Source organism: Epinephelus lanceolatus, chromosome 11, assembly GCF_041903045.1.
Source record: "Epinephelus lanceolatus isolate andai-2023 chromosome 11, ASM4190304v1, whole genome shotgun sequence".
NCBI classification, from domain to species: Eukaryota; Metazoa; Chordata; class Actinopteri; order Perciformes; family Serranidae; genus Epinephelus; species Epinephelus lanceolatus.
Genome location: NC_135744.1, coordinates 29,514,114 through 29,535,896, shown reverse-complemented (window position 1 = coordinate 29,535,896; position 21,783 = coordinate 29,514,114). Strand labels below are relative to the sequence as shown.

At 40.5% G+C, this 21,783-nt stretch overlaps 1 protein-coding gene across 8 annotated transcripts; it reads right to left on the bottom strand.

Annotated features, from left to right (window-relative positions):
• Positions 1 to 246: 246 nt before the first annotated feature.
• arfip2b (ADP-ribosylation factor interacting protein 2b) lies at positions 247 to 17,691 on the bottom strand. Of its 8 annotated transcripts, XM_033644719.2 has the most exons (11): positions 17,360 to 17,691; positions 14,714 to 14,824; positions 11,123 to 11,179; positions 10,045 to 10,080; positions 9,358 to 9,466; positions 8,254 to 8,310; positions 6,516 to 6,631; positions 6,112 to 6,333; positions 5,801 to 5,958; positions 3,294 to 3,468; positions 247 to 3,169 (listed from the first exon to the last, which is right to left on the bottom strand). In XM_033644719.2, the coding sequence occupies exons 2-11, from the start codon at positions 14,810 to 14,812 to the stop codon at positions 3,014 to 3,016; spliced, it is 1,185 nt and encodes a 394-aa protein (XP_033500610.1). In that variant the 5' UTR covers positions 14,813 to 14,824; positions 17,360 to 17,691; the 3' UTR covers positions 247 to 3,013. The 8 variants fall into 8 exon arrangements, with proteins under 8 accessions (XP_033500610.1, XP_033500618.1, XP_078028608.1 ...); XM_033644727.2 differs by lacking the exon at positions 10,045 to 10,080 and having other exon boundaries at positions 17,360 to 17,690; XM_078172482.1 differs by lacking the exon at positions 10,045 to 10,080 and having other exon boundaries at positions 11,147 to 11,179; positions 17,360 to 17,690.
• Between the last annotated feature and the right edge of the window lie 4,092 nt (positions 17,692 to 21,783).

Sequence of the window (21,783 nt, the reverse complement as noted above, 5' to 3'; positions counted from 1 at the left end):
AATGTTCAGAAAAACGCATATAAACTAATGCAAATATAGTTATGAATATCATACACCATTTCTGCCAATGAATGCCCCGCAATCCTACACACTGGACCTTTGAATACCTGTGTACAACTGCAATCACTACATTTAAGTTTTATTTGACTGAATCCAGATGGTTGCCTCTGACTGCATCCAACAGAAAGCCCACTGAGCAACAATGCAATATAAATAAGATGAAAGAGCAAACAGAAAAACATGCAGAGCATTTGAAAATGTGTACTTTTAATTTTGTTCCCTCAGGGTGGGGTGGGACATTTCAGGTCTGAGTGAGGAATGAAGGCAGGAGTATCACATCAATCCATGACATGACTTCATTTATCATCTTAAATACCATTATGTGCAATCATTCATACAGTACAATACACCAGCTCAGCCTAGAAAATATTGATTGTACACAAATAAAATATCTCATTTTATAAATCTTGGTTCTCTCTCGGCAACAATCTAAAGACTGCTAGTAAGAGTGACTTTAAATGTTTGTCACGTTTTTTTCTCAGTTTACTGGAGATTTCACAACTACGGAACAAAAACATCCTATTGCCATTCATTTTGGTGTTGGGGTTAGGAATTTCAAAGGGGCAGGTTTGGAAAAGAGGAGTCACATTTTGTTAATATTGCTGTGTGACGGTCTATTAGACCAGGAGCTGACCAATGAAACTGCAATTTTAAAGTGAGGCCAAGGTCTTACTGAGCAACTCTTGCAGCCAGAATAAAATACACTCATTTGACACTGACACATACGAGTTCAGAACACACAAGCCAAACAAACCATAGAATCAATTTTTGATATTTGTTTTTCATTAAAAAAAAAAAATCACTTTCTTTCATAATTGTCCTTCAGAGTGCAGCATAAAAGGAAACCCAACTTTCAGATTCTGGTTCAGCCAGTTTCAAAATTCAAATCAACAACTGTGAGCATGGCGTTATGCCAGTCCATGCGCACTGGCGTGCAGAAGGCCAAGAGTAGAGCATCAGTGCGTTCACACGTATCTGCACGTATACTTTGGATCGCTGCCTGCCATGCAAATACAGAGGAGACAAGAAGCTGGAGGACGAACCCAGTAACTGATCGTGAGTTCAGTTCAGCATGGTAGAACATTCATCACACCGGATTATCTTCATGTGACACTGAGAAACTAAACCACTTTCTATCAGTTAGTTTAGAGACAGTTTTTGGAGGATATCAATTTCCTGTTAGTGTATCATCTGCAAAATACGCTATAGTCAAACTGAGTAATTTGCACAAAGCAGAAGTTTCAGCGTACAAATATGCTCAACACATACAGTGAACATAATAAATACAGTGATGCATAAAAATTCAACATTACATACGTAGTACCATGCCGATATTCCGTGGTATTACCTTCTCTTCATTAATTGTCAACAACTGATGATTGTTTACTACCGTTATGCTAAGACACCGTTTCCGGTAAAGGAGATGAAACGAGTGATGAGTCATTAGTGTTATCCCACTCCCCCAACTACTAATTTACAAGATCTGATGTCGAAATATTAAGATTAGTAATATTAGACAGCTACAATAATCTTCAGTGTGAAGAAAGGTAACCATAGACAAATATATCCTGCTTTACAGAGACTGAAAGATATGACACTAGATGTCAACAACATGTCCATGTTAACTTTCAAAAGACAAATTTAAGACAAAACACATTTCAATGTGAAAACAAACAAAATGTAATGATTTTAAATACAGTCCGTTAAACAATTAAATAATGGAGTGAATCCATTCAAGTTTGTTGGATCTTAACTGACTGACATACCCATGTTCTTACAGAGTCCAACTGTACTTCAAACCTCAGTCGACAGTGAGACTGAACCGATCAATGCTGCTTCAACAGCCAATGAAAACATAACAAGGCTCCAGTAAACATCTCTCTCAATTCTCTTTGGGTAAATAAAACACAATTAGTAAAGACCCCAACCAGTATAACTTTGGGAAGCTGTAGCAGTGTTCCTTAAACGTCCGTTGCATATAAGAGTTGAACTTTAAGGTTACAATTGTAATCTGTAGCATACAGACTGAGTACTGCAGCACCTGCAGTCTAAAACACCAGCACAGACTGCCCAAACAGTATACTGTCCTTCACTCTGAAGCATATGACGTACAACTAGAACTAAAATAATTACAAAATAAAAAGACGACAGTAAAATTAAGCCAAAACTAAACAGCAGTGTCTTTTTGATAAGCTACAAACAATCATATAGTATTTATTTCAAAAGCGAAACAGTACTTAATTTAAATTGTACATTGATTCCTTTCCAGTGTGCCGTACGTTTGAATTCTTTTACTGAGCTTATCTTTCTTCCTGCAGGCCACGTGTTCATTTAGCACGTTAGCTCATATATAAGGAGGCACACGAGGAGGGTGATAAGGTCTGGAAGAGTTTTGATGTAGTGTCTGGTTACATCTGAGTGTGTTTTAATAGCTGTATTATGTTTCCTTTTGTCATCTGTCTCTGTTACTGAGATGGTGTGGGGTTGAAGTTTAACTCAGCACTGGGAGCACTTGAGGAGTACAATAATGGCCATGAACATGACGAACACGAGCTCACACAGCAAAATAGTGTTGAGATAGTAGGGGGTACAGTCAATTAGGAGAGAGGTAAGGGAGAGATGAACAGCTCCTCTGGGACCAAAGCACAAAGAGAAGGTCAGAGTGAAAAAAGGGAAGTTAGGAAGAGGCACTAAACGCCCCCTGACTGTTCATGAAACTGGCCACTTGGTTTCTTGTGGCATTTAGCCCACTCATTAATAATACCCTGCAATTCATCTGTCCAGTCCTCCATCATCTGTCCAATCATCCAGCCACACGCTCATCTTATATCTTCATCCACCCAATTATTTGTATGTGTTTCCCTTTGATGTGGTCCTCTGTAAGTTGGGGGTTTCAACAGGTAACAGGTGGAGGTGGTCGATAAGGAGGCTGCAGGAGGTCCAGCAGACCCTCTCACTGCTCCTCTAACCAGGAGGGCTTGTCGGCCCCAGGAGGCCTCAACTTTATGTTGAACTGCTTCAGCGTCTGCTCCAGCTGCTGCTGGTTGCCAGCAAAGTACGCCGAGATGGCATTATGGAAGAGGAGGAGCTGCTTGTGCATCACCTTCACCTGAGAGAGAGAGAAACAAAGGAGCTTAGGAAATTGGTTTGTGTCTGTATTATCACAAAGACACAATAAGGCAAACCCGGATGACTTTTTTCATTTTGAAGGCTGCTGATGATGCACGCCTAACCTTGTTCTCCTCCAGGAACTTGAGTTTAATGATGACGTCTGAGCGGAGGCGTTCATACTTGTCCTTCTGGGTTTGGTACTGTTGCTGAGCAGCTTCAATGCGGGCCATAGCTACAGCATCCCTTGGACCCAGACTGAGTTCCTCCAGGTCTGACCGGTAGGCATCATACTCCAGTCTGTTTACAAAAGGAGTAGAGAGAATACAGAGCTTTAAAAGGCCCTAAAAACTTTGCTCTTTGCTGTAGGAGACTGGATCCTACATGAGCACAACAGGCAAAACAGTGTGGCTCATATTTAGGGCTGTACCCGACAGATTCGACTGTTACATAGAAATATTCAAAGATTCTTTATTTCCCCCCCATATAAAGTTTTAAAGCTTGAATGTAATGTAGAAACGAGCTAACTGCGCCAAAGACAGATCAAAAGTGTGCTACAACTTTTTTTGCTGACACTAGATATCAAACAAAAGCCAGAGACTATATCTGTATTAAGTTGCTGTGAGCTGTAAATTTACCTCTTCAATCAGAAGAGAGAAGATAATGCTATCGCAGAGCCTTACGGTGAAAAGACTGTGCTGTTGCATCACGTCTGTAGCCGTCTGCACCAAAGAATAGTGTGAAAGTGAAAAGCGCTCACTTAGTAGCAATATCTAGGGACCGAAACATCCCCAGAAGTACACTGCACAGCACACTCACTAGCAAACTCAGTCGACTATGGGGTCTCCAACTGATGATTTGAATATGCAACTTTCAAGGGGCAGCCCTACTCATATCCCATAATAAATTACTGTTTGTGATTTGTTTGTGTGCTGTGTTTCTTTGCAAGGATTTGTGCTAAACTCTTCAAATTATAAAACAATACCAAAGGATGCCATTGTCCAAACTCTAAATTTGATTGTCACCACATTTAGCGAAACATATTTATTGTTACAGAAAAAAAGCTGAAAATCAAAAACAGGTTCAGGCGCTTTAAGAAAAAGGTGGCTGTATTTAGAGGGTATATTTCAAAGATTCAGACTGATATGCATGCTCAATGTATGTCCACTAAAAGTGCTTGTTTTTGCCACTGACAGGCTCACATTGTTAGCCCCTTTTCCACCATCATTTCCAGGAACTTTTATTTCCAGGAATTTATTTACCTGGGTAAAAGAATTCCTGGTAATCTGTGTGGTTTGTGTTTCCACTGCACCTCAAAGTTCCAGAAAACGTATTCAAATCAGGCTGATGACGTAAATGATTCGGTGTGTGCCCTATATTTAGCTCCGTCAGCTTGTTGACTGGTAACATGGTAACAATAGCGCTGGTAGAGAGAGTTGGGGCTGTTTGTCTCAGCCAGCAGCTAAGTTTAAAAGTATTTCAAGATAAGTGTCACTAAGTTAGTCTACATACAGACAGCTGTCATTTGAGCTTATTAGTGTAAGACATAACGTTAGTGTCTGTGGATGAGAGACAGTGGACGGAGCATATTGAATATCTCTGTCTACATGTTTACATGTTCATGCTTACTGAACACATGTATTGATAAAGTATTGGCTTCTTACTCGCTAAGGTTTAATGTCACTTACAGTGACGAGTGTAGCTTAGTATCGTGTTTCGGTACCCACCCTTAATCAAAACACAAATGAAGTGAAGCTTGTAAAAATTAAATACAGTTTGCAGCCACACTGGCACGGAAGAGCAGAGAGCTGTTTGTTCCACCAATCAGCGTTCTTTGGCAAACAGCCCCACCCCTCAAGAATTCCAGGGAATCTGAAAAGTCCTACCCCCTACTAGGTAATTTTTTCAGGGAAAGTTTGGGGTTGAGGGAAAGTTTTTTCCCCGGGTAATGTCGGTGGAAAAGCGCAGAGGTTTTTCAAAGTCCCAGGTAAATGATAAAAGTTCCTACAGTGGAAAAGGGGCTAATGTTATACTAATTGTCTGACTGCATTACGGAAAAGATCATTACAGAAATAGATCTTTTTGTCAAAGCGTAAGATCATTTTTGTTTAACCAGAAACAGCACCAAAATCACTATCACTAAACCCACCAGACTCAATTTAAATAAACAGTAATTTTATCATGATAAAACACATTTAAATAGAATCTGGTGGGTTTGGCGATCACAATTTTAGGGTTGTTTAAACAAAAACTTACTCTTTACAAAAAGGATCTGTCTCTGCAGGGATCCTTCCCATAATGTGTTCACACTCTAATAATCTGAGGCTGTCAGTGGCAAAAACAAGCACTTTTAAAGAACGTACATTGACGGTGCATTTGGTCTGAGTGGTTACATTGCAGCCTTTTTTGTGGCTGCCAGCTGCAAAAGTCTCACTCAGTACTGGACCGATTTAAAAACTGTTGTTCCCATTAGTCACTTACCTACAAAAACAGGAGAAAATAGAGTCTGGATTGAAAAATACAGAAGTTACCCTTTGAGTTTTGTCTGTATCATTTGCTTATCCTCCTTTAAAAGGGGTTTGCATCCACTCTTTTAGACACAAAGAATAATAAATGTACTGCATGTCCTTACCTGGCATTTTCGTACATCTTGATCGTCATCAGGGTGTCCTCCATGGTCTTGTTAACAAGTGTGTTGATACTGGACACAAAGAAGTTAATGGCACCAAGTAGAGTCTCTCCGTTCTTACAAAGCAACTTCTGGGTCTCTGCATTGTAGCCAAACTCGTCCTGTAAAAGCAAACAAGGCTTTAAGGTACACATTAGAATATGAATGGTATTAATGGTCTTCAGTGTTGTCTACATAAACATGTTACATAACTTTCAAGCTGTAGATCAATATCTAAGAACTAAGGCATAAAAGCTCCATGAACAAGGTCTCACCCGCAGCTCTGGAGATTTCTGACTGAGGTCAGCAAAGGTGTCACCCAGCGCATGCTGTGTCTGCACCATGTTGTAGAAGTGGTTGGTCAGCGCTCTGGCCAATCGCAGCACGTTCTCATATTTCCTTTTAGTGTCTCTCAGCACCTCAATCTGGGCCTCCAGCTCCAGGTCCACAGTCCTGGAACCCCGACCAAATCGCTCTGAGATCATTTGCTTTGTACACTGAAACAACGAAAGAAGACACACAAACATTAGCAAGCTATTCCCTTCTGCGGTCGTATCATACCGCATAAGGACATGGTGGGAGGGCTTCCTGCTTACAGAGGATCCTCAGGCACACACAAAAATAAAAATCACCATGAAGCTCTTCATCATGAAGCTCAACACCACAGAACCGCAAATACCTTGTAAGTGTTGAGACCCCACTTCTTCATTGTTTCTAGTTTTTCCACAGCCACGCCGCGGGTTGCTTCCTCTGCCGACATTGATGAGCTGCTGCTGCTGTGGTGCATGTTGGAACCTGAGAGATAACCAAATGAGGAGACACAGGAACAGGGTAAATGAGAAACATGAGCTAAAAAAGACTTTCAGATAGACGAGAAGATGAAGCCCAGCAAGGAAGAGACCACATAGAGAATCCTAAACCACTTGAAGTACATTAAAACTATGCTGCATTCAAAATTGAGAATAGTTTCTGAAATCTGTCTGCTATCTTCCAACCTATGTCCATCACCAGTGCCCCTTGCACCACAGTAAAACATGCACAGGAGTGAGTGAGGATTAATGCGTGAGTAGAATGCACTGCACAGGAAAATGCAGAAAATGATTGGATTAAGGAAAACAACATAAATATCGTAGACACCAAATTATTTGTACTGAGCTGTAATGAAAGCTGAACATACTGCAGACTGACAGTTAATTTAAGGCCACAGCTAAAATGTCAACCTTATTAATCATTGTAAAGTCTGCAGCATTCAACTTCACCTTATTCCTAAGAAAGAACTGTTTGGGGGACGTTACTTTGCCGTACGCAGGTCTGTGACGGTGGGTGGGTGGACGGGTATGGATGGAAGAATGGTTCAGGGTGGGTTTAAATAACGGTAGGAGTGGGAATGGAATTTGTTTTTTTTTTTCCAAATTGTGGGTATGTTTTTTCAGGATCAGGTTTTAAAATGACAGTTGTATATTTAGGGCTTAAATGTGAAGTAATTACTTTAGTTGAACAAGCGTGCCAAAAATGGAAAGATAACGTAGGAGTAAGATTGTGAGGAGGAGCTGGGAGATGCAGGAAAGACAAGAAAGTAAGACAACAAAAGGGAAAAGAGGAGGATGAGGAAGATGTAGGAGGGAATGGTGAAAAGGAGGCAGAGGACAAAGATAGACAAGTACAAAGATGAAAAGACAACATTTTGTGCATGACAATGCCGACAAATGAGTGATGACGAAGTCGGGGGCAGTTTGAATTGCAGCAGTACTAAAAAGTGTGATACTAATCAAACTGGAGCAGCCTTTCTTTAAATAACAATAAATGGAAAAGATTAACATGTGAGAGACAAGGTTTACTAAGGTTCTGCCAATAACACGTTACTTTTCCATTAGTAATCAGGGTGTTAATACAAATATACACAGTGATATACATGAGGCTTGTTTCTGTTTTGCTACAGAGAAGTTCAGAGATCAGTTTAGTGAGTTATTCTGGGAGAAACAGGAAAGTAAAGGCCCTTTAATGAATGAGCTGTGATAGAAAAAAGCCACGATATGTCCAAAAGAAAGAGAAGCAGGCAGAAAAAAGTAAACTGTCCTTCTCTCCACTGGAAAAAAAAGATCATTTGATGAAGATTAAAGGGATAGAGCAGATGGTTCCCAGCAATCTAAAAAAGACACACTCAGTATAAAAAGCATCTTTCCAAAATGAGATAGCCATCATATGAAAATCACCCATTAATTATCACATTATCTTTCATGCAGTTAACAGAAACAAAGTTCTTGTTAACCAATTATTATAATAGTATTTACAGACTGGATGTTCCAGATCCTACAACACATCCCAATCATGAGTCTATCACATTTTGGAAATAAGCTCTCTGTCATTAATAATAATAATAATAATAATAATAATAATAATAAGTTCTAAGGAGCCACCTAATCCTGTAACTGGGATCCTTTTGTTAAACTCTGCATTGTACCGCACAGCAGGGCCTGAGAGAGAGAGTGGGACAAAGATGCAGAAATATTAGCATCAAATCAAAGTTATAAACAGAGTGTTGTTTCCCTTTGACTCTGTATATACAGCTACAGCTACTGTACACGGTTGAAGTCAATGCCTTGAACTAAAAAATTACCTCAGTTCATTGGTGGAACTTCAGTATCACACAAGTGAAGGAACCCCAAGACACAGGGTTTTGGATCTATTTATTACTCAGTATGAAGCTATTTTTCTAAATTTCTTATGAACTAAGAAACACTACATCAATTAATGGGAGTACTGGTGTTTGATGTAAGTTACCCATGGAATTCTTGGTATGATATGGCTTTAAACTATTACTTGACATTTAGAAACGCTTACATTTTTAGTAATGAGGTCACCTTTTGCATTGCAGCTGCGCGCACCATATGTCATGTGATGGGCAACAACCAATCACAGTTGACAGATATCGTTTCCTTTTTCCATAAATATCAGTCTGTGGTAAATGTGGAAAAGTCATCTTGGTGCAGGGCTGCCAGAGTTTTTCATCTGTCCCATGGACGATATGCCCACAGTGCCTGGAAGAAGATCAGCTCTGCACTCAGGATCTCAGGTAAATAGGCTATGATACGGTGCCTGTTAGGGTTGCTTGGCAACTTCAGACGCAACCTGCTGCCGCACTCTTGAAAGCTGGCTCGAAAAGGCCCAGTGCCCGACCTTGCGTTTTCTAGGCAGGTGTGTCGCATATGTACAGCCCTTAAGAGCTGTTTTGAAAAATTGGGATGGTATTTTCACATTTTCAGATACAGTGGAGGCTGAGGAAACCACGGATGAATCAGCACAAAGTGACCACCAATTAATTGTAGCATGATCTCATGGGAAGGATGATAGAAGGGAGGCCCAGGAATCAAACACTTCATTGTTATGAAACCCACTGAATAACTCCAGAGTCAGAGGCACAGCACAGAGTCAACATAATAAGTCAACACGGGGCAGCGAGAGCATAGCTGAGAAGAGACTGAAAAGATGTCAGAGAGACAAAGAGGGAAGTAAGACTCTACCTTTCATGGAGCTGGTGGGGATGATACCCTCTGCTGTTCCTCCATAACCCCCAGATACAATGCTAGTCTCATTGAGATTGGGACCCGATACCATCACCTGCTGTAGGTCCTGCAACGTTTAAGTGGGGAAATTTAAAAAAAAAAAAAAGAACAAGAAAAAAAGGGAAGAGGGTTTTGGGGGTTGGGGTGGGGATGGGGGTGGGGGTGGGGGTGCGTAAACAGGAGATTATGACTAGAGTGTTAAATTCAGACAGCATAGACAATGTAGGTTAAAGACTTATTCACTAGAGGGGGACAAACACTACTATGTTAGGAAGGTTAGTCAGTACAACACAATCTTCAGGCAGTCTAACTATACTACCACTTATCTGGAAGCCAACAGGGAAAACTATGAAGTGTGTGAAAGACAGAAAACACACCACCAAAGTGCCCAGTCAACAATCAACATAATTAATGACCTGAACTGAATTTCCCTCCATGAGGGGAGCAAGCGAGAGGACTACAATACCACAGCTGTAATGGAGCTAAAGTCTGACCCACGCAGCGACTTCGATGATCTATGCAGCAAGAAATGCTCAAGCAAACTATTCTCTCCTTCCTAAGTAATCACAGGTTTCAGTGAAGCTCTGGATCATGAAGGAGACTGTGTTACGATCCATCTTGTGTGTTTTGCTTAATTTAACTTACTGTTTTCTTTTGTTTGCCTTCCTGCTCAAGTATCAGCTAGCAAAGAAAAAAAACACATTTGTGAGGAATTTATGGAAAGAGAAAAATCTTGCATGAACAGATTTCTCTCTTTGGCAAACCATATGTCAGCCTTGGCATTAAACAGGTTTAAAGCAAGCCTCTTATTTCATTTGCAACAAACACTGCACTGTACTATCGGCAAAGGCCCATATCGTCCATCGGAAAATGGAAACGACAGCGTAATATATAGGACATTTCCTGAAACCTTGGGTTTCGACTCTACAGTAAGATTGTGATAAGGAACTTCTAAGGTCTGGGGGGGGGGGGGGGGGGGGCATTTCCTTTTTGTAAGCAAACACAAAGAGTCTGTTTGATACTACTGTACTAAAAGGAAGTTAAAATACAACTGCCATGATTTTTGCAGCTGGAGGTCAAACGGGAAATCATCAACATGATGCAAATTATCAAAATGTATCCTGGCTCTGCTTTTCGCCTTATCGGTTTGCTGTCACGGTCAGCTCTCAGTTGACTTTCTTGCCAGAGTGCAACTACATTTCTCACTATGGCTGAAACAACAGGACAAGCGCAGCCAATTCACATCAACGTCACAGCAGTAGTATGACATGATTATTAGTACAATGCCATGTTTGTTTGTCAACCAACACCCACTAAAATTAAGGAATCACACTCACACATCACCCAAGTGCACACAGAATCTAGGCTACATGAGCTCGACACACACTAGATGTTTTTGACTAATCAAATTAAAACAGATTGTAATGTTAAGATCTAAAGGTTAGCTGTCAGCTATTTTGTTAATACTACTCCATTTGAGGGATGTCTCTCAGTGCATGTAAAGTCTGAGAGACTCCTTCCATCTAGAGTTAGTGGGAGCCGAGTTAACAGGCAGAACAATTCAAGCTGCACAGTGGTTTGCAATAAAAATGAAATATCTGACATTGTGTGAAATAGACCAACGTAGTGATGCGAGGCAATTTAATGCCGCATAAAGTCAGACCACTGTGCAGTACTACACACCAAGATAAAACACACACAAATGCACAAATGGCCTGCTCACCCTGGTGCCTCTGGAGCTCCCTACCTTCTCATCTAAGCTCCACTGCAGTTTTGCAGCCTGCACAGAGATGGAGGAGGGGGGAAAATCGACAAACACGACAACAACAACAAAAAGAAACAAATAGAAAAAGAAAGGAGACAAAAAGAAAAAATCCATGACTGAAATCATGAAAGAATGGTGTAAAAGAAATCCCAGAAAAATCATTATCATGTCCACAGACAGCAGGGGTGTGGGATGGAGAGCAGTGATGACTGATATCACAGCAGCTCAGGTCAGGACTCATCATTTAGCTAGTTTGTGTTTAAGTTTCGAGCGGATCGTCTAGTCCACTGGGTGAACAAACTTTGCTTGGTACATTTTTTGCAGCTTTGCCATGATATTATTCCATCACTGTCTGGACAACAAAACACTGATTTTAATTCAACACTGCAAAAACAAAGATATTCATTTACAAGACATTTATAGACATTAAACGTGACATTTACATCAAGAGGGAAAAAAATCAAAGAGGGACGCACAAAAACATCCACACAAACACCAAATTTCAGTGCCAAAACTTCTGGCAGCACACTTTGATTACCATGAAAGGCAATTCTCTGGGTTGTGTCAGGCGTGAAATGTAACCTTTTAGCTATATGGCCCTATCATAGCAACCATGGAATTTCTGTAGCCTACACTTAAAGCTTTGAACTACACCTCTTGCAAAGATGGACAATTTAACCCCAAAGACACCGAACCAACAACCAGGAACATGTTAAAAAGGACAGATCCTTTTTAACTACATTTTCTTTTTCATTCAGTCTGTGTATCCCTTCTTTTAGAAATCTGCCTCATGTTGTGGCATCTGTTCAATGTGGGAGAAAGCTGACGTAGACACAGATCCCTCCCTGGACCCTTTGTTGACACAGTGCCCGTTCCTTGAGCACCATTAAGTCACCATACAAAAATTGGTTGTCATGTCTTACTAGTAACGTTTGGTAGACTAATGAAAATGTCTTGCCTGGTCATGAACAGATGTTGTGCCACAAACAGTATGCAACAACATGATGAGGCTCTGCTTTGAAATGCCACAAACTGCTGTTTTCCAAAATAACTGAGTGGCTTTGCAATTCTAACAATACAACCGGGATATCTCCAATTTCACAGCACCCGCATTCACCTAAGAGAAATTGTGTATAACAGCACAAGCATCTTAACATGCTGTTGATTATCTGAGAAGACACCCATGACCAACTGTGATACATCTGATGCTTTTGCCAGGATGCTGCTGGCAGTCAGTCCTATCTCTGTCACTGTCAAGCTGCCAGTCACCGCTCCTGTTCTGACAAAAGCGCAGTGCTACGACATCTGAAACCAGACTTCTGCGCTTCTTTAACCTGCCAATCTTTGCCTCTATGTGCATGAGCAATACAGACTGCTGCCACTTTAAACTGAAAGCTGCACAGCAGATACCAATCTGATTTCAGAGGGCTTTCACCCAAGGACAAAGCACAGCCAGTTTCAGATTAATTGCAGAGTTGCTATGACAACTGGTTAATATCCAGCACTAAACAGGGCAGCTAAACGCTTCTAATACATTAACGCAGTGAACTGGGGAAGCCACACCAAATGGATGAACACTTGCTTCACTGTGTAAGCTTTGTGAATAGGCAGGGTTTTCGTTTACTGCTTCAGTGCAGTCACACATAGTTTGGTGAGCAAACAACAGGATCCTCCAGGATCTTCAGTCTGTTTGTCCAACTAGGTGTGCCTTGAGACGCAGGAAACGAACAACGTGTTTCACCTAACTTACTCACAACTCCCCTGTTAGTTCAGTCTAACTGACTCTGACACTCCTGAAACAGACAGAAACAAAATGTTGGTGCTCTACCCATGCGCCATAGTTTTTTGCTTTCGGATGAGGCTCCAAGTGCTTCTCCATTCTATTAATCAATAGTCCCCACCTGGAGAGCAACAAGTACATCTACGAGTTTAGCATTTCAGTTCAACACCTAGTTAAGGTTGACCAAACACAGAGAAGATGTGTTTGCTACCCTGAACATGAGGCCACATGAGCCGTTAATGGGAAGAACTAGTTTCCAAGGAGACAGCTGGACTCCAACATTTGATTTCCCAGTAGGCTTTCCTTCCACAGTTGTAGCTAAGCAAGCTAAGCAAGCTACGCAACACAAGGACTTCCAGCTGTGTATGACAGGCAACACAAACTACTTAAACCCAGGTAGAGAACAATATTTAAGTTCACAGCAAGAGACTGTAATACAGCTTCTGAATGATCACTCTGCCTTCATGTGCCTGTGTTCACATGCTGAGAGCAAAGTGAGAGAATTATAATAAGTGACTGGTCACATTCGTGACTGCCAGTGTTCAAGACTGACAACTGTATTTACTAATAGGATTAGTCTTAAATGTACTGAACATATTACTGCAGGGTAGTACTGTGGTTGCGTGAATGGTATGAAAAGGGCCAGCTCACTTAGCTGATCTTGTGATAACAGAGAACAATACCCCAAACCACAATGTCAACTTCAAACAACTGAAAGCATGCATTTATCCATTACACTGTGATAAACCAACAGTAATACTGCGTAATGACATGAGATTTAAGGATGTCAGCTTCATTTACTTCATGTGCTACTATAACCTTCAGTAATAGTGCTGTGTCATTGAAGAGATCATATTCATAATCATTATTATTAGAATTTCCATAGCAGAAAAACTAAGGAATAATGGAAGAAATATGTGGATGCCTGATGAAAGAAATGAGAGTCACTGCGATCTTATAATTAAGTACAACCTGATAAAGGAAATGCACTGCCTGCACTTAACCTGACACCTAAATGACAATACACAAATGCATTTAACACATATATATTTAACAGCCCAACAAAACTAACTATAAACTCATGTATCACCCATTCTGGAGAGCTGGGACAAATCACGCCCCACCAAAAAAACCTTTAAAATTATAACTTATCAACAAGCTAAGTCCGTTTTTGGGATGAAACATAACTTAATAATCATTTTTAACAGTACATACTGATAACATTGATGTCAAAATGCAGTGTTATAATCATTTTTGTTGAGCGATATATATTTTTGTGACAATGTTGGCCCTTTAAAAATGTATCCTCGATTTTTCTCAATTTTGTCAGATTTTTACAAAACAAAATTTGATTAGGCCATAAAAGGTGTTAGCTTTATTCTAAGGACTCCTGTCTCACTTCCTAGTCTGTCAGCTCCATCAGATCTTACCCCTGACATCCACTATGTATGCTATTTAAGAAAAAAATTAATCACTGGGAGGTTCGCCCATTGCAAGGCTGCTTCTCTTTTACAAAGTAAATAAATAAAATATAGCAAGTAAGCGAATAAGACAATAACCAACTTTGTATTCTCTGTGCTCTCTTCTGTTTGCTGCAGTTTGGTTTAGAATATACAAAGTAGCTTGAGATAGCAAGTGGGTAAACACCAGCAGTTTGTATGTTTGTTTCCTCCTACAATAGCTTCAAACAGGTAAATAACAACTACACAGCATGGTCCCAAAATGTTACACCCAGTAAACTGTCAACTGATACAGTAGCTGTGACCCACCTGTTCAAGGCTGTCATCTTCTGGTAGTGTCCCTGTGTCACCATTACTGTTGATAGGAATCTCCATTGTGGCAGCTTTACTCATTATGCTTTCTGTCATAATGCACTGTGTCTGTGTGAAAAGAGAAGACAGAGAAAGTGTGGATACAACAAACTGATGTATGTAAATAAAGTGGATAAAGGCAGGGATGGAAAAACAGCGAGGCCTAAATGCTGCTTTGATGAGGAGAGACAAGAGAGCGTAGTCAAAACAGCCAAATCATTAGGCAGAAGGGAATATAATTGCCACAAATAAGCGAGGAGGTGGTTTTCAAAGAGCGAGGCTACCGGGCGACATAAAAACAACACACCTATGAAAGCCCCATGCTCAGGCGCCGCCAGTTCTTGTTGAAGTGGCCACTCTACCCTACAGCTCATTACAGGGCCGTATGTTAGCAGCACCCTCTCCCTGAAATCCTAGACTAGAGGGGAGACTGCAAAATGTTTATATTAAAACTGTCTAGTCATCCTAACAGGTCAATCTGATTTGAGCTGCTACACATACTCACACATTCAAGATGTGCAATCACATATGCATGATAATATTTGCAAATAAAGTGCCGGACAAGCAGTAACACAGCTCCTATTTTTGGCTTGGACGAGAATAATGAATTCACAGCTGCACTCCCACAAACACTGATGAGGTCTGTGTGTCCTGCATGTGTGTGCGAGACAAGACCACAGATGACGGTGCAAGGCTAAGGCCAATTTAAAGGCTTACAGATGTGGAAGGTCTTAATATGGTTTCCACATTGCAGAGCAGGGCGTCACTTAAAAAGGTAAACGTCACACCTGTGTTAACTAGCATGTACAGTAGCTCTATGCAATGAGGGATGTACAGAGGCCATGGAAACAGTTGGTGATTCATTGTGCACTTGTGGGTGTTTTCATGGCTTTTTGTTCTTTGAGCCAATAGTGAAGGCCTCAAAACTGTAACTAATACATGTTGATTTTTATCTAAGCAAATGAATTCAAATGGAGGTCATACAGCTGCCACTGAGTTTAAGTAAATGTAAGTAAATAAATTAACAACTGGTAACTGGTTTGGAAAATTTGTTTCCTGATCTGCTCCAGACCATGTGCCTTTAAATCATCATGCTTTGTAAGACATGATTTGGCCTGACACATGTGAAAACAGTTTTAAAGGCTTAACATCAGTTTACTCCACTGCTTGTGGGAAACAAAACAGAGAGGTGAGAAGCCTGACAGATAAGAGAAATAAAAGCATCCATGACAGATTAGTGCTTCACTTTCAGTCCCTCACTGGAGAGACTGATAAACTATTTGGAAATCTCACACGTCTGTAAATGACTTCATAATGCCACTAAAAAGCAGGAAAACTGCCAAGATTTATGCAGCATTAAATAAATAATGAGTGTATAGTGAATGTATAGGCTATTATGTACACAAACTCACTACAATTTTGAATTAGTTAAACGAAAAAAAAGGCTTGATGTCCCTTGTGAGATCTGCTAACTTGGCTGACTGTAACTACATGGCAGGTTTATAGCGGTTAGATCACTCGCTGGCACCAATATCGCAGATGTTGTTTGAAGGGAGGCGGTTCAGTGCTTGTGTACATTTGCTCTGACCTCGCCTACTAAGTGGGCTTTGTAGGCCATGCCCACTCCATTTCCTGAGGAATGACACATCTGTTGACTTTAAACATTAGAGGCTTCTCTTGCCCAACACAAGGTCAAGAGACGTCTCACTGCACCTGTGTCAGAACTTTGGGATGAAGGAAGAAAAAAAAAAAAACTGGCTTCACCTCCTCTCCATGTTAATAGTTTCCATTAAGACAGACGGACTTCATCTCTAGTGCCATGCCATGAGACAATAACTCAGTAAAGCTTTCTTTTTAAATCAGAAACTAAAGGTCTTCATACTGGGCAACAAAGTGCTGAGTTGCATAACATCTACATCTGAAACAGGCCCTGATCTTGCTACAGCACAATAAGTCCCTCAATCCACTATGTATTGTCTCTCAGTGAAGTCACTTAAACTAGGCTGAATCAATGTGGCAACAGAGTGAGTCGTACATTAACTCAAATATTATTAATTACAGTCAATTATTGGGAATTAGCAGCTTCCAAAATATGGTGCTACCACAGAGACAGTGTTCTTTCTTACTATTATTATCACTAAGGTAAGACAACATGCCTCACAGTTTGCTTTTGTATTGAGAAACTGGAAGTTTGACTTGGAAATTGCACAATTCAAATACCCTGGGAGCCAGGACAGGTGCACCAGCACAGGTGTACAGTTGTTCTCTCTCCAGCAGGTAACGCTAGATGCAGGCCTCCCTGGTGGGTTCAATCTGCCCAGCACAGTGGGGGTTATTCAGACAATAAAAAAATAACAGTCAATTATAGGTATTTATTAAGGATATGCACCACACTGAAGCAGCTTTTCAGGCTGGAAATGATGCTCTCTAGAAAAAGGCCTGCATCTAACGTTAGTTCACACATGCAGCTGTTAGGAGGAGGCTGGTTATAAACAGCCCACTGAGTCCACTGTACCAAGCTGCCTGGTTAACAATGATATAAATGTAAAATCCCCAAACCCAGACAACCATGTGATATCGTCGTTTTCAAGAGGTTTGACTTACGGTGTGCTTGGTCCCGTCGTAAAACAGAGCTGTTCAGGAAGCTAGCGAGCAAGCTAATAACAGGCTAACGGCAGTGCATCCCAGTTCATGCGCGGCTTAGAGGAGACCGATGTGTCTTTTGTCAGTCCGTGGAAAAAGCCGCCTGTGGGAAACAACGCAGCGCTCTTGTTTGAGGGTATTTTAATGAAACAGACGGGTAGAGCTTTGCTCTAACTGCGTTTATCTTCTGTCTCTTCGTTAATAATCCTCTGTCTTCTCCTTTAATGAAGCCAGGAGCAACGCTTTACGGAACTGACGACACCGTGGAATTCATTTTGCAGACACGCTCCTGTCCGAAGATCGTCTACGCAAGAGAAGATGGATCACTCGTTACAAACGCCAAAACGGGCACCGTGGAACATAGTGTTTAGGCTGCCACCATTGCCAAGGAGCTTGTAACATTAAATACGTTTTAATATATATTTTTAAATATAATTATAAATAAATGTATATAACAGCTCACTTGCATGTCCATTAAACACTTCAATTGAAAGTGCAGAATTAACTCTTATGATAAATTTCCACTTATCTTTAATGTAATCTATTATATGTATGCCCACTTCATTAGCTCCAAACTGAGGGCAATGTGCTTATATTAAAAAATAGTTTAAAGCTAATTTACAAAATAAGCACATTTCCCCCTTCACACTTCAGAATTGCACCCAGAATTTTGAACGGAGTGAGAGCTCTTAGTTTTTCCTCCACGCGGCCACCCATCTTTGGGAGCATCCTGCAGGTGATGTGTGCAGGTTTCAGCAGGCTGCTGATGGCTGTACATTAACTCAGGTAAGTGTGAGTTGCACATGTGCTTTGAATTGTGCCCCAAGGAATGCTAAGATCTATGACTTCTGTGCATCCAAAGGTTGAATGCAAACTTCATTATTTCAAGAAAACATGCCCCCCTGTGGCTGTAATTGGAATTTCACTTGAATCAAATACGTAATTTGGGCACAGTGACCTGTGTGTATTCGTACCTTACAGCTTGTCTTAAATATATATATATATATATATATATATATATATTTTTTTATTTTCTTTGTAAGATGTGGTATGAATGCTTGTTGTTACAGCCAAGAGCTATACTGCGTCATCCTCAGAGATAAAGGACGAACATGGACACGCCCTATCCTACCCAAAACAGTCAGCCAGAAATTAACATACAGTGGGACAGCAAATGTAGTGGAGGTATGCAAAGTAAAGCCCTGCACTGCTTGTATTAGATATTATTAGTTAACACCATAATCATAATGTAACACATAAGTGAAGCTTCAATGAAACAAGGGGTAACTCAGGACTCAGATAGATATTGTATTATAAAATATTTTAGTTGTTCTTTTTCCCCCTTCTCTTTGATTGCACATGTCTCCAGTTAGTTTTTAGGGTTGTCATCTCCATCACTCATCTGGTGTTCTTCATTATCTTGGTTTAACTTCAAAACCTCAGGCTGTGGTGAAACTTTGCTACAACACTGCCCTCTGCGGGCGAGTGTTGGTATGTGATCTCATGAGGAAATAATAGGTGCTGGACCATTTCTGTCTTGTGGCTTTTCCTTCAGTGTACTGAGCATTTTCATAAAGACCCAGTGTGATCTTACTTACTGTTCTCTTTGCAAATAACCAGATTCTAATGTTATCTGTAAATGTAAAGTTAAAATGCATGTTTTAATGGGATTATTTTAGTTCAAACAAACACACCTTTGACCCAGTAACATCATGGAACTCCTGCCAGAGAACAATGTGTTGGAGCAATGCAACACAGTGAATGTTTGAGCACACCATTTTAAGCATATACTTCTTGCTCTCATGCTATGAATGAACCACTATGAACAATGTTAACAGTGCTGGATAAGATCCTACAAACACTGAGGGGCTGAGGGGATTCAAACAGCTTCTGCAGTCAATCAGAGTGTGAGGAAGGAGGTGGAAAGTGAAAGCAAGGGAAAGAGTGAACGTTTTATTAATGAATAGATTGGACGCTGAAAGAAGTGCGGAGCCAAGAGAAACTCTCATGGTATTTTTTGGAAGGGGCGTGAAATGCCATATGGGAATGTTTTACTAATGGAAGTGTGCACAAATGCAGTGGATTTTCCAGCTGTCTGTGTTTTTTAGTGCCAGTCTGGGTCGCTACCTGTTCCAGTGAACATGGTGCAGTGCTTTCCTGCTGTTTCTTCTTCTTCTCTGTCCTTTGCTCAAAAACAACAAAAATGTTTTACGGCTTGCGGACATGTGAACAAAATAATCACATGAAACATAATTAGCCACAGCTGCTGCTACTGCAGATGTGTGCGTGTGCAGCGCTGTCCACCCAGATTATAGCCTACAGCTGTCACACTCCCACTCCAGTTTGGCCAGTTACCATCAATTTCTCCTAATTATGATAATGATTCACTTTTATTGTTCAGTGAATCCTGATTTATTTGACTGAGTGGATTTATTGACTCTTCTGCTTGACATGCTACAATTACATTAGTTCCATGTGTGTTGGACATGAGAGGGGAGATGACAACACTTGAGAGGCTTTGGTAAAATGTATAATAATATCCATACAATAGAAATGGCTAAACAAAAGGCACCTATCCTCTTTTGCACTTGGGCTCTATAAGGAACACAGAGTGAAATCAAATCATTTTTTAAATGATGAAAACATTGTAGATTTAAAAAACAGAGCACACACTTGCAGTCCAGTGTGTTAAGAGAAAAACATGTTTATGTTCTAACTTGAAACTCATCCCTCCAACAGAATGGTAAAATGAAAAAAGAGACAGAAGAACAGCTGAATTTTTCATCAAGTGTTCACAGCATGTGCAGCAGAGGCGAGATGTTTCCACAGAGACTTCTTTTTAAAATAATTCTTTTTATCACTAAAACTCCACCACCTGAACTTCAAATCAAGGACAAATAATTCATGGCTGCTTCTAACCTACTGTGCTCAGTGTGCTTTCTCTTTTATGTACATGTGGAAGAACTGTATTGCATATTCAAGTAGAATTCAAGAAGAATAAGCACATCACATTTTCACTTGCTGTAAAATCACATCAGGAAATGGTGTCCATTTGTAACTAACGCTATGTAAATCAAAGGTTCAGTGTGTAGGATTTAGGATGTCTACTGGTAGAATGGAATATAATATATTAAGAATGTTTTCTTTGGTGTTTAATCACCTTAAATAAGAATTGTCTTTTTGTTTTCTTAGAGTGAGCAGTTTATATCTACATAGGCAGCAGGTCCTCATCCATGGAGTCCACCATGTTTCTACAGTATCACAGAAGGGACAAACACTGGCTCTACATAGGGCCATACGCGTTTTCACGGCAGCCACCGTAGTAAGCAGCACTTCTGCGCTGAGTTGCATAGCGTTGGAAAACAACATATCCTCATACAATGGTTCGTAAAATACCCTAAAAATTAGTGCCCCACATACTTAATGTAAAGTTACGTAACTAACATAAAGTTACTGTGGTTAGGTTCAGGAAAAGAAATATGGTATCAATGCACCTTAAAATGATTTGAAATTGCTCAAAGTTCACACGGTTCCAAACACCAGTCTCTTGGGGAAAGTCCTGGGGGAGAGTCCACTGTTTTGTGATACATCCACCACCCCAACCTGCCTCCTCACAGGACCACTTTCTTCTGTACTCCCATCAGTGCATTGGTCACATGATCGCAGCCTTCAAAAACACGTGGGTTATGCACAAATTACTGGATCATAATTACATGAAATATGTATGAATTTTGGTGCATTTATTGTAGGAAAACTTTCCATCAGTGTAGAGAACGGCCTGCAGAAAAACACAGATTTTTAATGTGAAACTGCTATATTCTGGGTTTTTACCTGTTTAAATCACCAGGTCCATTTGTTTTGGAAAGGAAGAGGTCTCTGAGAATAATTCGGCTCCTGGTAAAAACCTCCTGAACGCCTGGATCTTAAGTTATCAGAGAAGAAAGGTGGGCACATATTCGCAGCTGTTGGATTAGCTGGCCCGTCTGCAATGAGCTGACAGCATCAGATTTGTAACATGAAACTGTTTTATTCACTGTTTTTACCAGTTTTAATCAGCTGGTCTGTTTGTTTTGGCGAGGAAGACCTCTGTGGATAATTCAGCTCTCAGTAAAAACCTCCTGAACAATGAACACTGAATGAACTTTAACTGGGAGGTCACACTTGGCACATGAGAGAAGTCTCAGCTGGTTGCAATCCTCACCACTAGATGCCACTAAATCCTACACACTCCGTCTTTAACACTTAAACAAGGGATACCATGAACATGCAGTGTTGGCAGGGAACCACACTCACACAAACCAGTTGTGTGTTATCAGTCATTGCCGCCATGGAAAATGCAGAGTTAGCAGTGACGCATAGAGGAGGTGAGTACTTTTCCCTGTTTA